At 38.5% G+C, this 15528-nt stretch overlaps 1 protein-coding gene across 4 annotated transcripts in view; it reads left to right on the forward strand.

Moving 5' to 3' along the window:
- The first annotated feature begins 1756 nt into the window (after positions 1-1756).
- acsf3 (acyl-CoA synthetase family member 3) overlaps positions 1757-15528 on the forward strand; it is a 42124-nt gene continuing 28352 nt past the window's right edge. For 2 of the 4 annotated variants that reach the window (XM_026268185.1, XM_026268188.1), the window contains exons 1-5: positions 1757-1834; positions 2800-3548; positions 6625-6780; positions 14827-14981; positions 15305-15450. In XM_026268185.1, the coding sequence (XP_026123970.1) occupies positions 2847-3548; positions 6625-6780; positions 14827-14981; positions 15305-15450 (1159 nt within the window). In that variant the 5' untranslated portion in view covers positions 1757-1834; positions 2800-2846. Of the gene's footprint in view, positions 1835-1880; positions 1968-2320; positions 2345-2799; positions 3549-6624; positions 6781-14826; positions 14982-15304; positions 15451-15528 lie in introns of those variants that run through there. The other 2 variants (XM_026268187.1, XM_026268186.1) reach the window with 2 other exon arrangements.

Consider the following 15528-nt stretch of genomic DNA (forward strand, 5'->3'; position numbering starts at 1 on the left):
CTTTCATATATTATTGTCAACAAATTCCTTGAAGCTTTTTAAGTAATACAAGAAAAAGGTTTCTTCCCACTCTTTCATGGCATGTTGACAAAGAAGTGCCAAAAACTGTTTCCTGAAGTTACCTATATAATAGAGTACAAAGTTTTCCATGTGATAATGTTGTGAACTTCCTCCCAAGACTAGAGGTCAACATTGAACAAAGTAAGCCCAGATGCAGACTTGTCCTCCTGTACACAAATTGTCCAAGTATGCAAAGTATTTGTTTGTGTGCCATGAGTCTAGCATGTGTTTACACAACTGTATCTCTTGGAAAGAAATCAAGTTTGCAGCTGCAGCACCAAATAATTCATCGCCCGCTCCGCGCCCAGGAGAAGCCACAGGTAGTTGATGAAGTGGCAGTGCCAAACATCCCAACTGGCATAGACAAAGCACAGCTGCTGAGAGTCAGTGCAGCCAGATGCCGCCGTCAACGTGCCATGTGTTCTAAGAGGGGCAAGAGGGGGAGAGTGAGGAGCTTGCCAAGGCATTCTCATCTGGTGCCAACCTGACACATGTTTTTGGAACACCCCTTGATTTCTGTTCCCCACTCACTCTCCAAATCTCTCAAAAAATAGGGGGCGTCTCTCTTCTCCTACAGTTTTCAGCGAATTCTGGGCCAACCAAATGGGGAGCTGGCGCCCACTGCCGGACGTGTTACCTGCTAACACCGTGACTGAGAAGATACCGGGGTGGCGGACAGCCATTGTAGCTACGCGTCAAATATATGCTCACCAGGTTGTCTTCTGCTAGCCGGTCACCCTTCGGTCTTCTTGCCAAACCAATCAGATTGTTGATGAGCGAATATGTTTGAAGAGCAGCTGGAATTTCAAAATTCATACCAAGAGCATGCTGGGATCCAAGCCTGATTCCGTTAAAATGAAAATCATTGAATTCCTCACGAAAGAAGAAGGACGTCCGTCAAAACACCTACCTCACGTGCAATACAAAGCGCCAATAATCAATTATCTGTTTAAGGCATTTGAAGCCTTAAGGACTGTGTTCTCGCTTCCAGCTCTTTCTGTGGTGGTGAATGGATCCTTCGTTGACGATACTACTTCTCAAACTGGAGGGGAGAATCTCAGACAAAGCTTTCAGTTTGCAGGAACATGCCATCCCTATTTACCACGGAGGGGTTTAGGGAAGTGAGAACTTTTTGAATGAGTGCCATGTCTGAACAATTCTTATTTGAGGCCCGCGACTGCCAGCTGGTGGCTAAGTGTGCCCGTGCTGTGAGCTGATGCCAAAACCAGTTGGCATGATGAAGCTTGGGTGAGAACACTGTGATGGCAAAATACATGCTTAGATGTCAATACTCACCAATTTCAGTCCATCTGTCTGTCTGCCTCATCCTATTTTCATACTATTGTTTCCTATGTGTATCAAGTGGTTGACTTTTTCTGAAAAAAAGAGACTGTATTTTTGTAATTGCATTGTATTGTTATCATTTCTAATATATCTAAATATTACATGAAAGCTAACGCTAACATTTTTAACTGATGACATCCATATCACTAAAACAATATATAGCCTACGTCATGTCTATTTTGACAATGAAGATAATGTAGTTAAAGTATTTTCCCTTATTTATAATCACACCTAAGTAAAAAGCTAAAATAAAATCTAAAGATATTGTTGTGGCTTACAAAATGCAAAGCAATTTGATAACACACAAGAAAAGGTTCCAAGCATAGACTGTATAAAAACAAGTCAAGAGCGTGGTAAATAAAGGTTCCGCTTTGCTTCGATTTTCACACGGATGAATTTTAACGGCGCACTGCATCCAGTATGACTTTCGGTAAGAAACATTATTCTGCATTCCTGGTTCAGGAAGGTCTTATATTTCTGTTAAGATTTTATGCATAGCGAGCTCAGAAAATGATATAAACACTTACCTTTCGAGCTGTCCACAAAAGGCCGTCTTTAGAAGTGTAAGAAATGTAGGATAACATTGTATGGAGACTACTTGAATTTAACTGTTGTTTTAATATTGCCTTTTATTATGTTCGGGTCTCAGAAAACAGCATTGTAAATTCAGTTGTTAAAAAATTACAGGAATTTCTCTAAGAAAGATTTTGGAAAAAAAATTAGCTTCAGTCTCAATGAATTACAAAAACAAAACAAAAAATAGTAGTTGTATTATGAGGCTTGGGATTTCTGACACCCCCATAAATAAATAAATAAATAAAAACTATAAATAGTGGCGGAATCTTTGTATTCTATTAATAAGTACATGCATATACTGTGTGTGTTTTGTTTAAGGATTTGACCACCTAAGAAAGTGACAAGTGACATGACATTCAGCCAAGTATGGTGCCTGCATTTAACCCATCCAAAGTTCACACACACACACACACACACACACACACACAGCAGTGAACACACACTGAAAAAGGGATATTTGAAAGTCTGCAGAATTAATTCTTGTAATTTGGAAGCATCAATCAGAACAGGATAAAAACAAACATAAATTCAGTAATGGTTCAGAAAAAATGCGACCTTTATTGTACTTGTTTTTACAAACTTTAATGAAGAAAACTACCGTAAGTTTAATAAAAAAAATAATAATAATAAAGTAGCTATTGTATTTATGAAGAGTTCAGCGAAAATGCTGACGGGTAAAAATCTTTAATGTTTGAGACTTATGTCGTAAACAATGCATTTTAATTGTCTTATTGAAAAACTGGGTATTTTTTAATTTTTTTAATTATACAGTGTATATCAATATTAATAAATACTTTTGTTTTATTTTATATTCCCAAGCTTAGACAGATGACAGACTGTGGGCAGCTGCTGTTCAATCTTACACTATGTTGTCCTTACACACCGTATCCATCTGGAGCTGCTCTTCAGGTTGGTCTCACTGTAAAGGAGGCAGAAGAGTCCTGAAGTGGCTGCTGGGAAATGTTGAGCAGAGAACATTCGCATCATCCTACCTTAAAATCTCATCAGCTGTAGGAAGAGTTGCTCCTGTTTTCTCCAGAGCTTCTGCGTATGGAGACAATGTGGCCATTACGGATCACAGCGGGAGCCACACCTACCGCTCCCTCTACAAAAACAGCAAAAGCCTGGCGGGGCTCATTACTAAAGCACTCACCTGTCAATCAGGAGACCTGCAGGGCAAGCGTATCTCATTCTTGTGTGCCAATGACGCATCCTACACTGTGGCGCAGTGGGCGGCCTGGATGTGTGGCGGCATAGCTGTGCCCCTCTACAGGAAGCATCCTCCAAGTGAGCTGGAATATGTCATCTCAGACTCCCAGAGCTCGCTGCTGGTAGCCGGACAACCTTTCGTGGATACCCTTGAGCCCTTGGCCCAGAAACTAGGGCTGCCCTGCCTACAGCTTCCCACCACGTCTAGCCTAGATACTCTACAGTCTGAGGACACACAGATGCTGCCAGAGGAGAACATCTTAGACTGGGCAGAGAGGCCAGCCATGCTCATCTACACCAGCGGCACCACGGGCAGACCAAAAGGAGTGCTTCACACTCACACCAGCCTGCAGGCCATGGTAAATGAGTGTGTGTGTGTGTGTGTGTGTGTGTGTGTGTATCTATCTATCTATCTATCTATCTATCTATATCTATATATATATATATACATATATATGTATATGTATATATATATATGTATATGTATGTGTGTGTGTGTGTGTGTGTGTGTGTGTAAATGTATATGTACGGTACATGTGTATATATGTATATACAGATACAAACACACATGTATTCTCACAAATAAGACACATGAAAATTGTATCAACCTTAAATCTTAAAAAAAAATTTATAAAACTTAAATGAAGATGAACATGTTCTGTTTTAGCAAAAACTTGATTATTAAATTATTAAATTATTTTATTTATATTATTTTATTTTTTTATATTATGTAAAATCAGATTGGATGAGCCACTTTTGATGCTGTTTAGATTTTCCCTTGCTAAAAATAAATAAATAAATAAAAATCATATTAAATCTATAAAATAGCCATATCAAGGCCAAACTTTACTGTTACATGCCTGATTTGGCTCTGTTATTTACAACAACAACAAAAAAGATAAAAAGGTGGTTAAACCTCTGTAAACATTCAATATAACATAGTTATTTATTCATTAATTCATTAACTCATTTATTCATTATTTATTTATTTATTTATCCAGCGTTGAGGGTGTTTTAGACATCCTGCTTCACAGCATGCCTACAATAAAACATTAAAAACCCTTAAACAGATTTGGGTGCATCCAAAAATGAGATTCTGTCATTATTTAGTCACCCTCATGTTGTTCCAAAACTTGTATTTCATATTTTATGGGCAAAACACATAATGGAAGTCAGTAGGAAGCCTCTGTCTTGTCTTTCTGTCTAATCTTTCTTTCTTTCTTTTGTAAAGATTTATTTTTGGCATTTTTGCTTTATATTAATGATAGGACAGCATTGTAGACAGGAAGCGAAGTGGGAAAGAGAGAGTGGGGGACAGGATTGGGAAAGGTCTGCGAGACGGGACACAAACTCAGAAGACCCGAAGTGCAAAGTATATGCCCTCTACGTTATTGGCGCCGTCACCAATATTTTTCTTACCAACATTATTTAAATGACCTTCTTTTGTGTTCCACAGAAGAAAGAAAGTTTCTGGTTTGGATTGACATGAAGCTGAGTGAATGATTACAAAAATGTAATCTTAAAGATTGTGTCAACATAAGTGTAATGCAAAGCCTATAATGGCTTTTTTAATTTCTTCCAATAATATAATCTACTCAAAAATCATGCTGCACAACATTAGATATATACATGATATATTCATGGCACAGTGTAATCAAATGAGAAGATCAGGAGTTTCACCTACTCTGATTTTGGAAGAATTGTTACATTAGGATTATTTAGCCGACAACTCTTTTAGTTTGAGATGAATAACAGAAGCTGAATTTGGTTTGATGAGAACTGTAGCTGTGGAATGAGAACCCCTGCCACCCCTGATGTCTTTACGTTCTTTTACTTTTGTTCCACTTTGCCTCTCTAAATAATCATTCGGATTGTTTAATTCCATGGGCCACTCAAGGCAGTGGGATTTTTTACCGGCAAAAATTGACCTGCATTTCCAACAGGGTGGAAAATTAGCTCACTCTCAATCAAGGGGTAGCCTCTTTGGACAAGCTCAAGTTCCTGTGTTTCACAAAGACTGGACAGAGCTGCCACTGGTCAACTGTTTATCATTCTCACTACTCCCCACTTTTAGGCACAGTGCTGCGTAGTCTACTTTTAAACTCTTTAAGATAGATTTTTATAGTTTTGTTTTTTTATTTTGTTATATACAAATATATGTAATTGATTAATGTGGTTTTCAAATCCTTCCCTGGTATAGAGTATGTGTACATCTCTAAAAGTGTTTTTTGTAACATTTACAATTGTGGTGAACTGCATTGTTTTGTTTGTGTGCATATGTGGTTTTATTAACAAAGTTCGGGAGGAGCACGATCAGATAATCATCCAATTTGGCACAGGTGCATCTCGTTTAGCTAATCATCTTAACTAGCACACAAGCGTATATATATCCAGTCTTCCTACCTCCTGTCCCAGACAGTTTTTCGGCATCCCTCCTCCACCCCAATTCCTCACTTCTAATCTATTTATCCCAAATTAGGTATAGGGGGAGTTATTTGGGTTCGGGCCCAACTCCGGGCCCGGACCCCTCCCCCAGGACAGCACGCCAAAATATGCCTACTATTCGCTTTCAGATTAGATGTAAGGGTGAACTTGTGAAATGAGGAATGACTGGAGTATGTTTACCAATTCAAAGATAATTTTTCATTTTAAACTAATAGTTGTAATAGTAATTAATGAAAATAATGTTTTAATTTATTAATTGAAAACAGTACTGTCCATAGTAGGGGTGCGCAATAAATATCGTCCGATAATTAATGCATATCAGGTGCGTGATTTCACATAGAGCAGCTGTTACTACACAGAGCCGTTGTTAACTGAGAAGATGCGCAAATCAACGCTGATAATGAACGTGGATTTGCGCATCTTCTCAGTTAATAACGGCTCTGTGTAGTAACAGCTGCTCTATGTGAAATCACGCACCTGATGGAATTTACCGCTGATTAGAGAACCGGCTTTACTGACGAGATGCACATTAATTATCAGACGATATTTATCGCGCACCTCTAGTCCATAGATATCAGAGAAATTTGGAAAGAAAAGTAATCTAAGATTTTTTTTTTTTTTTGGTGATCAATCTGTAACACAAAGATAACCTGATGAATAACACCCAAAGCAATAGGGCACTGGGCTCGAGTGTAAACGTTTCAACCTAATTCAGGACTGTGTGATTGTGCATGCATGCACCAGCCCAGCTGCACGTGGTAAATAAACATGTTCATGCCACAGCACAATGAGAACTGAAGTGTTGCTTGTGAGCATCATTCAGTCCATTTTAATTCAAGGGTTAATACTAATTCACATTGTAGATTTAAAGCACAATGGCTTTGGCCTGTTTCTGTGTACCTAGTGTGATTGTCCCATGCTTCAAACACGTGGAAAATAAAAACACTCACATGTATCTGTAGGTCAAAATCTCTTTTTCTTGTCTTGTAGGTTCAGGGTTTGGTATCAGAGTGGGGATGGACTAAAGATGATGTCATCTTGCACACGCTGCCCCTTCACCATGTGCATGGCATCGTGAATAAACTGATGTGCCCACTCTGGGTGGGTGCTACCTGCATCATGCTGCCAGAGTTCAGTGCTCAGAAGGTACAGCAACCGCACTAACCACATAATTACCACAGTTTCTTCATATAACATAACATAGTATAGATCCTAAATCTGCTGACTTAAAAGCCAGACTAAAAAGTGATTAAAAATCATTGAATGAGAAATCAAGGGGCACATCTTGTTTGATACTATATAATCTTACCTGTTGGTGCTATCTAATTGCATTTTAAATATATTTAATTAATATTTGTAGTTACACTGTTAACTTGACCTTCAACTACAACCAAACCCTTACCCCAAAACCTAAGTTTAAAGGTGCCATATGCAGAAATTGAGGTAAAAATATCCATAACATGACCTACACGCATCAAAAGAATGAGAAGAAATAAAGGCGATGATGTCATTAAAAAAATGTCAAGTTATAGTGCTGCAGAGATATCAACCTTAATTAGCATTAGCATTACTAGCCCCGGCCCGGCAGGTGTTGTAATACCAGTTTCGGCCATGAGAGGCGGTATGCGGGCAACATAACCACCAGCCAACCTGCAACGAATACACGAATAACTCGCAGGGCATACCTGGACCTGATGTCAATCGTGTGGAAAGTACAGCCCACTACTTTCAGTTCAGAGAAGAGAGCGGAAGGATAGCTGAAGCCCTTGGCAAGAGACCAACACCCGCTACAGGGAAACAACCGCGCACGGAATCACAAATCAACTCTGATAAGAATACCAGAGTAAACATCGGCACTGCTTTTAATCACTGGAGACAACTGATGGACCTGAAAGAAATGAGGTTCGACTCCGAACTTGCAAGTTAGATGCTGTTAGTATTTCTCTAGAAGTTTGTTTTATATGTTTGTGTATTTGTTTTTGGGAATTTATAACATAGAAATGTATCGAAGGCTGTTCGATAAACGTGCTAATGTTAGCGATGGCTAACCGTAGCTGCGTTTGATAATTAGCTAGCTATAACTTAACGTTACCCATTTTATTATATAGGGCTGTGCCAGTCTTTACTCATGTACATCTCATCATTAAAGACGCTCCTGTAATTAGGAGTAACGTTATATCTCCAGTACGTGTGTTCAGATCAGGATTGCCAGGTTTTCACAACAAATCCTGCCCAGTTGCTTCTCAAAACTAGCCCAATCTCACTTCCAGAAGGTTCCCCGATAAAACATTGCTTCCCGGGGTTAAAATATAGTTTTTTTAGCAGGGTTGCCTTGGTATAATTCGCATTTTAGGGGCTAAAGATCACGTTATTTGTATTGGGGTCGCTGTGACCAGCGGACATGAAAAACAACCACCACAGACTTGGCAACACTGGTTGGCATTTACTACACGGAGCCGTAATTCACTGACAATCTACACAGCATCGATGTTAAAATCGCAGGCGATTCTTTGTCGATTTTGAAAGCGATTTTGTGTTAGTTGTCGGTAGACTAAGGCTCTGTGCAGTTACTGCCGCTCCACCTGAACCAGTGTTGCCAAGTCTGCGGTTGTTTTTCATGTCCGCGGTTTGAAGCAATCCCAATACCAATAACGTGATATTTAGCCTCTAAAATGCTTATTTTACCAGGGAAACACTTCCTAAAAATGTATATTTTAACCCCGAGAAACAATTTTTATCGGGGAACCTCCCGGAATCATAACTAACCTGCTCTGTCTAGTCTGTTGGTCTCCGTGTCCTCTTTGCTTCTTGGTTTTTCTGTGCGTGAAAAAATTGATGTGTGGCGTGAAAGCGTGTGAAAAGAGTCAATTGCGTGTGTCTCACGGTGAATGCTTGAGAGTTGGCACATTAGTTCCCAAGCAGAATAAAGGACAGGTCAATTATTGCTGTTTAGCAATAATCAACCTTTTGTATTAATCCTAATGTGTCCCTGTTTGCCTACTGGGACATAAAAAAATTAATTAAAAGTGATACGTGGACCAAGGTGTCTGAGATTGTTCATTTTAAGTAAAGGATCATAATATTTCGTCCACAACAATATTTAATGAGGTTATAACTCCTTGTGGTTAGTCTGCACGAGATCAACAAGCTTGTTTGCTTTGCGGGCACTTTAAATACAAAATAAGCATTCGATCTACGTTAGAGCGTCTGAGCGCTCACAAATCTTTCTGCAGCGCCGTGAGCAGAACGGCAAGAGCGATTTTTGACGCTCTCGACGCCGGCGGTGTGAACGCACAGTTAGGCTTCGGCTATGGCTGTAGTGTTGTTGTGAAGGTAGGGGCGGAGCATAGAGACTATGCCGTTTCTCGTTTGTTACTCTAGAGTAGACCAATTCACTTTATTGAGGCATACTGCCCCCATCTGTTATGGAATGTGGAGTATGACTTGATTTTTTTTGCCAAACATTACAGATGGCACCTTTAAGCCCTATTGTCCAAAACCTAACCCTGTCTTTACTCATTAAAATACCACATAAATTAGCTCAAGAACAACATGCAGTTACACAGTGAATCCATAGACTTGCGGGCAGTTAATGTTACTACAAAGTAATTAAGGCCACTTAATATAAATTGTGACCAAACTTTTAAATTATACACTATTAATAATCTTCAAAATGAAGACAAAAAGTATTGTGACACTAGTTGTCAAACATTAGTGGAACTTTTAATGTGATAGACTACATCTGTTCTGTTAGAACACCATTGTGAACTGACTGAACTTCATATGTCTGTTAAAAATTGGCTGGTTGGCAAAAATTCGCTTGGGAAAAGTATTAGAAGAGTTTGTTCTGAGAAAAGTCATACATAATTTGTTTACAGATGCCATTTGGTTTGATATTTGGTTCTCTAATGACGCTCATACTTTTATTTGTATAAATTTGATATATACAAATTGTTGTATATATTGTAGCTGCATGCATAGCATCTTATTAATGTAGTACAGTCTGAAATATTGCCGTTTTTACAGATGGTAACCATCATGACCAAAAATTATTACTAATGAATCCAGTAATGATAGAAAAAGTATAAATAAATATTCTGGGTCATTTACTACTTGATTTATATTTTTCACATTTGTAACATACTTTTGATTTGCACTCATCTCTTTGGACACTTTTGGACACAGAATACACTGTAATAGTTCATAGTAATACAGTACACTTAGGGGCCTTTTAACCTGTTAACCAGACCCCCTCAGCTGACTTACAGCTGAAAGTGTCCTACCTAACGTAAAATCGTAACAGTTCCTTACTTCAGTGTGTTACACACATAATTTTGGTGTTTTTTGTAAAGAAGACCCTTTGAGCTTTAATTCTTTTATCAACCAGAGTTTATAATGCTCAAAAATATAAATAAAAGTTATAGGCACCGAGGTGCCTTGAAAAGAATTTTACCACACTGATTTTTTTATTTGATATAAAAAAATATATGAAATCAGTCCTGAGGCAATCTAGAAAAGTAATGGGTTGAAAGTCACGTCTCATCACAAGTTTCTATTTCAAATCTGAAAAAGATATCATGAAAAATTAGATTTCTGCAACCATTTTTATCTAGTCCCCTCCACCCCCACCATATAAAAAATATTTACCAACTGTATTGAAGGGTTCTACAAACTATTTTAGTCATTAACCCTTCGCTTAACCCTGGGTTATCATTGTTCTAAACCCAAGGTAAAGCAGTGAATGTGACAGCCTTCCTCCCGGTTTTTATCCAAAGTATTTTAAGCTGTGTTCTGAAGATGAACAAAGCTTGGTACGCGTTTTGAAGAACAAGGGGGTAAGTGATTAATAACAAAAAATTCCTTTTGGGGTGGAGTATACCTTTAAGTTAATGACAACATTATCCCTTTATTGACAAGCTTCACAACTGTGCTTTAAACCATTCAGCTTTCTTGTTGGGTAGGCTTCAATTACTGTACATTACTATAAATGTGTTTTCCGTTTGTTTTTGCAAACAATGGAAGGAGTCAAAAGTGTCTGTGGTGACTCACAGCATGACACGGATGCAATACGTAGATATTAAGTTGTAAATAATTCCACCAAGCGATTTTATTTGTTCTATTTTTGCACTCACAGCAGAACTTTCTTAGGGCAACATTGCAGAAGTTGTGCTGCAAGCGTCAGTGAGTGGAGGGCGTCTGCCCGGCTCCCCTGGGGAGGAACTCATGAGACCTGCACAATGAAGTCGTGTGTAGCAGGGTGGAGGAGGCTGCTGATCACCCTTATCGGGTACTTGTCAGAGGGATGCGCTAATTGTAGTCGTGTTGCTGTGTGCCAGCGCTGCAGGCACCAATACCAGAGCTCAGGAACTGACAGGTTCTGGCTCAAACCTCTGTGTGTATGTGTGTGCGTAAAAGACAGCCTAAACTGTCACAGCGAGTGCAGAGTTTGCGTGATGGATTGCCCAGTGTAGCTTTGTATCTGGCCACGCCAACTCTCAGTAAAGGCTTTAGAAGCAGATCAATGGATGGTGTGACATTGAGGAATGATCCACGTTTTGTAAAGGGTGGGGGCTTACGGCAGTGAGCAAGCAAGCGGAAGGGCTTTAAGGTCCAGGAGAATTTAATGGGAGTCAAGGATCTGATTGACAAGAAAGGTCTGGAGAGGACACAACAGAGAAAAAGACATTTGGGACAACAAGAAAGTTACATTCTCGGTTTTCCACAGATATGACCTTGGCTTGAACGCACATATTAAAAAACAAACGCCTTCTTCGAGGGATCAAACGCTTTCTTCACCACAAGGGTTTTATTATTTACAACATGCGGTTCAGTAATTTTTAATGAAGCGGAAAAATCGATATTTGAGCCACCATTACTTTGGCTTGGAGTTATTTGAGTGATGAGCGCTCATCTCAGTTCGGGTGGGAGCAAAACGTGTGTGTAGATGAATTTATTGTGGTATGAATGCATTAGACAGCCTGCAGTCAGACTCTACCATTATTAATGATGGGATGTAAAAGGTTATCCATCATGAGATGGTGCAGGGCGGGTGTTTTCTACATGTATGTTGCTCATTATTGGATTTCAGTGTGTGATAGTGTACAGTTTTGCATATACACTTGCTTTGAAAGAAAAACAGCGTTAAAACCCCCATTATATTAAAATTGGAGTTTGGTAGCTTTCAGTGTTAGCTCCAAAACATCTTTATGCGAGTGTACTTTCAAACATTGACTTTAACACTGACAAAAACTTTAAGCAGACACCTTTAGAAAAAGTGATCCAAAATTTTAGAAGGATAAAAAATCTTATAAGTATATATGCTATATAGTATGTTTTTTCCCCCAAGATAACGCTCTCTTGAATGTCACTTTTCATTAATTTCACTTGCCATTAAGAAATTCTGTGAACATAGGTTAATCTGTAAACTAAAGTCTATAATAAAAGGACAAGTAAATTCATGTATGTCTTACCTTATCTTATTTCTGAATTTAAAAATTCATAAAAGCTGGAAACCTTGTGTTTGTTTATTCGTATTTTAACAGTTGATTTTCCACATGATCTGCCAGGAACAAAGAACACAATACACAACTAAAGGAATCGGCTGTTTGAATGAATCATTGAATGAATGACTAAATGACTCGCTCATCAAAAGTAATTTGCTGCCACCTACTGGTGGTTTGTGTTCATATTAATCTTATAACTATTTATGCATTTGCAATTCTCCGGTGTACATGTATATGGAAAATGGCCATTTATAAACATAGTGGGCAGTTGTTGAAACGAGAGAACATCTGTTACAGATTGGGAGAAATTGCAATGTTTAATTCTATTTTATTACGTAAATAATTTTTTGTATGAAAAAAAAGAGTATATTTTTGTTTGTATATGCTTTCAATTATAGTTCTAAAATCAGGATCGGCAGGTCACATTTACAGAAAAAAATATCATCAGAATCGGCTAAGAAAATTGCAATAGGAGCATCTGTAATTTGAAAGGAACGCTTACTGCACCTCCCAAAATGTGCTGTTCCACAGTCTATGACTTGACCTTCAGTCCCACAATGCAAAGTACTTGACTTGACCTTTCATTTTCAGTCTGATGAATGAACAGCTAAAAGTTGCACTCCTCCTCTTTATTTATTTATTGTTACTTGCAGCTTTATTTAATTCATTTGTTCAAGTTTCAGAAACTTTGGGTATTTTATGTTTTTTCTTCAGCTAAAAAAATTAATTGGCTGAAGACTGCGAAACAATTTGACAAGGTAAATTTATTTTGATCGCTTATTGTCAGGAATGTCTCCAGACAAATTGTGCCAGATTTTATGTGAATTTGATGAGCAGCCTGCACATGACAAGTTTACACACATGCATAGTGTACTTTGAAATAAACAGTATGGAATTACAAACAAATTCATGCAATTCTGTGTTGGGGGGCTAATGAAATGAAAAGAGAAACTAGAGCAACTTGGGTACCAGAGTGGAGAGGAGGAGGTGTGGTGATGAGAGATGGGTTTTTGATGATAAAAGAAGTGTCACTCTGTGTGTGTGTGTGTTGGGGGGGGGGGGGGGTTGATGGAGAGAGTGCGAGACAGCAGGAATGATAAGAGCATGGAGGTACTGAAGCAGGAAATAATGAAATGGAGAGAGAAAGAGAGGGCGGGGGGGAGATGTGTGCCTCCCAGGGGGGACAGAGCCAAGGAGAATCTGTCGTTCACCTTCAATTAATTCATGCGTTTCTCCCACTGTGTTCTAAAGGTGCAGCCGGCCGTGCCGCCCGACTGCGAGACTGTGTTTGTGCCTGTGCGAGATGAAAAAGACAGAATTATTATATTGTAACTTTAATGTGTGAATCGTACACGTTTATGTTTGATCATCCATTGTACAGCCTTTCATTCTCATGTGTTTGTATGTCGGACAATGAAAGTATGTGAATGAAATGAGAGAATTAGATGCTGTGTAATTGATTTGTGTGCCTGCATGAGAAGTGTGTTTATATCGGCAGTTATGCCGCTTGTCTGCTTGCATCTGTTTCCGTCTGACAGACTGGGATGAGTCTGGGTGTGTGTGGCGGGGACTGGGTCTGCCGTCCTTCACTATGCTTCACACAACACATTCATCAAACGCAGAGAAACGCTGTAGAAGCCCAGTGTGTCCTGCACAGTGCACTCTTCACTCTGACCTCAATAGTAGCTCTACAGGGAATCTGAACTGTTTCTCTTCTACTGTGAATCACACTGACCTTTACAAATCTATACTTGCTTTTTTCCTTTTTTAACAACATTCCTCCAGTCGACAACCTTTCCCCCCCAAGCTTGTACAGTCACCAAGACAAATAACACTAGGGATGCACAATCAGTTACTTAATCAGTATCTGTAGTGGGTTTTGTTTCTGTAATTAACTGTAACGGTTTGATTAGGTCGATACTGGAAGCAAATAATATCAGGGTTGTTATTTATTTTTGATTTATTAAATCCAATTCAAACATTTTTTGGTTATACAAGTATATTTTTCTATTCTACGTTTCAGTGTTTTGATGTCGGATTTCACCTACTGTGAACTAAGGGGGTCCGTAAAAGCTGCAGAAAATATATTTTAGTATTCCCATTCATCTCAGTAGCAGCTGGCAACATCCTGCAGTCTAATCTTTATTTATTTATTTATTTTTCATTTTGACCAATAGGATATTTTTTTTATTGATTTTTACATTTCACTCAGTTATAATAATTATCATTCTTTGTGATAATAGTAATAATTGTTGTAGCCTGAATTAACTGTAGATAACATAAATAATCCTATATTTTTGTGCATATCAGCTATTTAAAACGTAATATGTATATCTGTATATGTTATGAAAGAAAAAGAAAATTGTGGTCAGTGTCTTTTTAAGAGTCTTCTAATAGAGAGAGAGATTATTTTTGCCACCAGATACTGAAGTCACATTATCACTGCTGATGCTACCAGCCCAACTTTATAATAGTAAAACATGCCATGCTAAAACAAAAATAATTATTGGTTAATGAATTTGCCAACATTTAGATCAGTACACATCTACAGTATTAAAACACACTGTTTTATTTATTATTAGCAAATTTGGCGAATGCATTTCCTGTTATGTTAAACTGTTCAGTTACACATTCGGTTGATAATACTTGAATGCTGATTTGTTTTCTGTTTGGTTTTGCTGTGTTTCAGGTTTGGGAGCAGTTGATCAGTTCAAAGTCCCCCATGGTGAATGTATTTATGGCAGTTCCCACCATCTACTCTAAACTCACTGAATATTATGACCAGCACTTCACTCAACCTCGAGTCCAAGACTTCATCAGAGCTGTGTGCAAAGAGAGAATACGGTACGATCCTCTCTCTTTCTCTTTTAAAACACCACATTAATTTAGCTAGAATCCTGACTCGCAGCTTCTGTCTTCAGATGCAACCAGCCAGAGCATCTCCCTCAAAATTCTCTTTTATTCTTCAGTAAACCTACATCAAAGAGAAGCCTTCAAACCTTTATTTGGCTCAGACGCGTAAGCTTCTGTGTACTTTACCTCAGGGTCAAATGGCGAAAAAAAAGACTTTTTGAAGAAAACAACCAATGCATAATTTCAAACTTAAAAAAAGTGTGGAAAATGAAATAATGGACCTTTCTTTTTTTTTCTCTTTCTCTTTCTCTCAGGTTGATGGTGTCTGGTTCTGCTGCTCTTCCACAGCCTGTCCTGGAGCGTTGGGCAGAGATCACAGGTCATGTGCTGCTGGAGCGCTACGGCATGACTGAGATTGGCATGGCACTGTCAAATCCACTTAAGGGCCCACGTGTACCTGGTACTGCAACACTTCATAGATGTGACTACCAACAACAATAAAAGCAAAATGTGTGCAATTAACAGAAGTTAACAATGT

The sequence above is a fragment of the Carassius auratus genome, chromosome 7, assembly GCF_003368295.1.
Source record: "Carassius auratus strain Wakin chromosome 7, ASM336829v1, whole genome shotgun sequence".
Taxonomy (NCBI): Eukaryota; Metazoa; Chordata; class Actinopteri; order Cypriniformes; family Cyprinidae; genus Carassius; species Carassius auratus.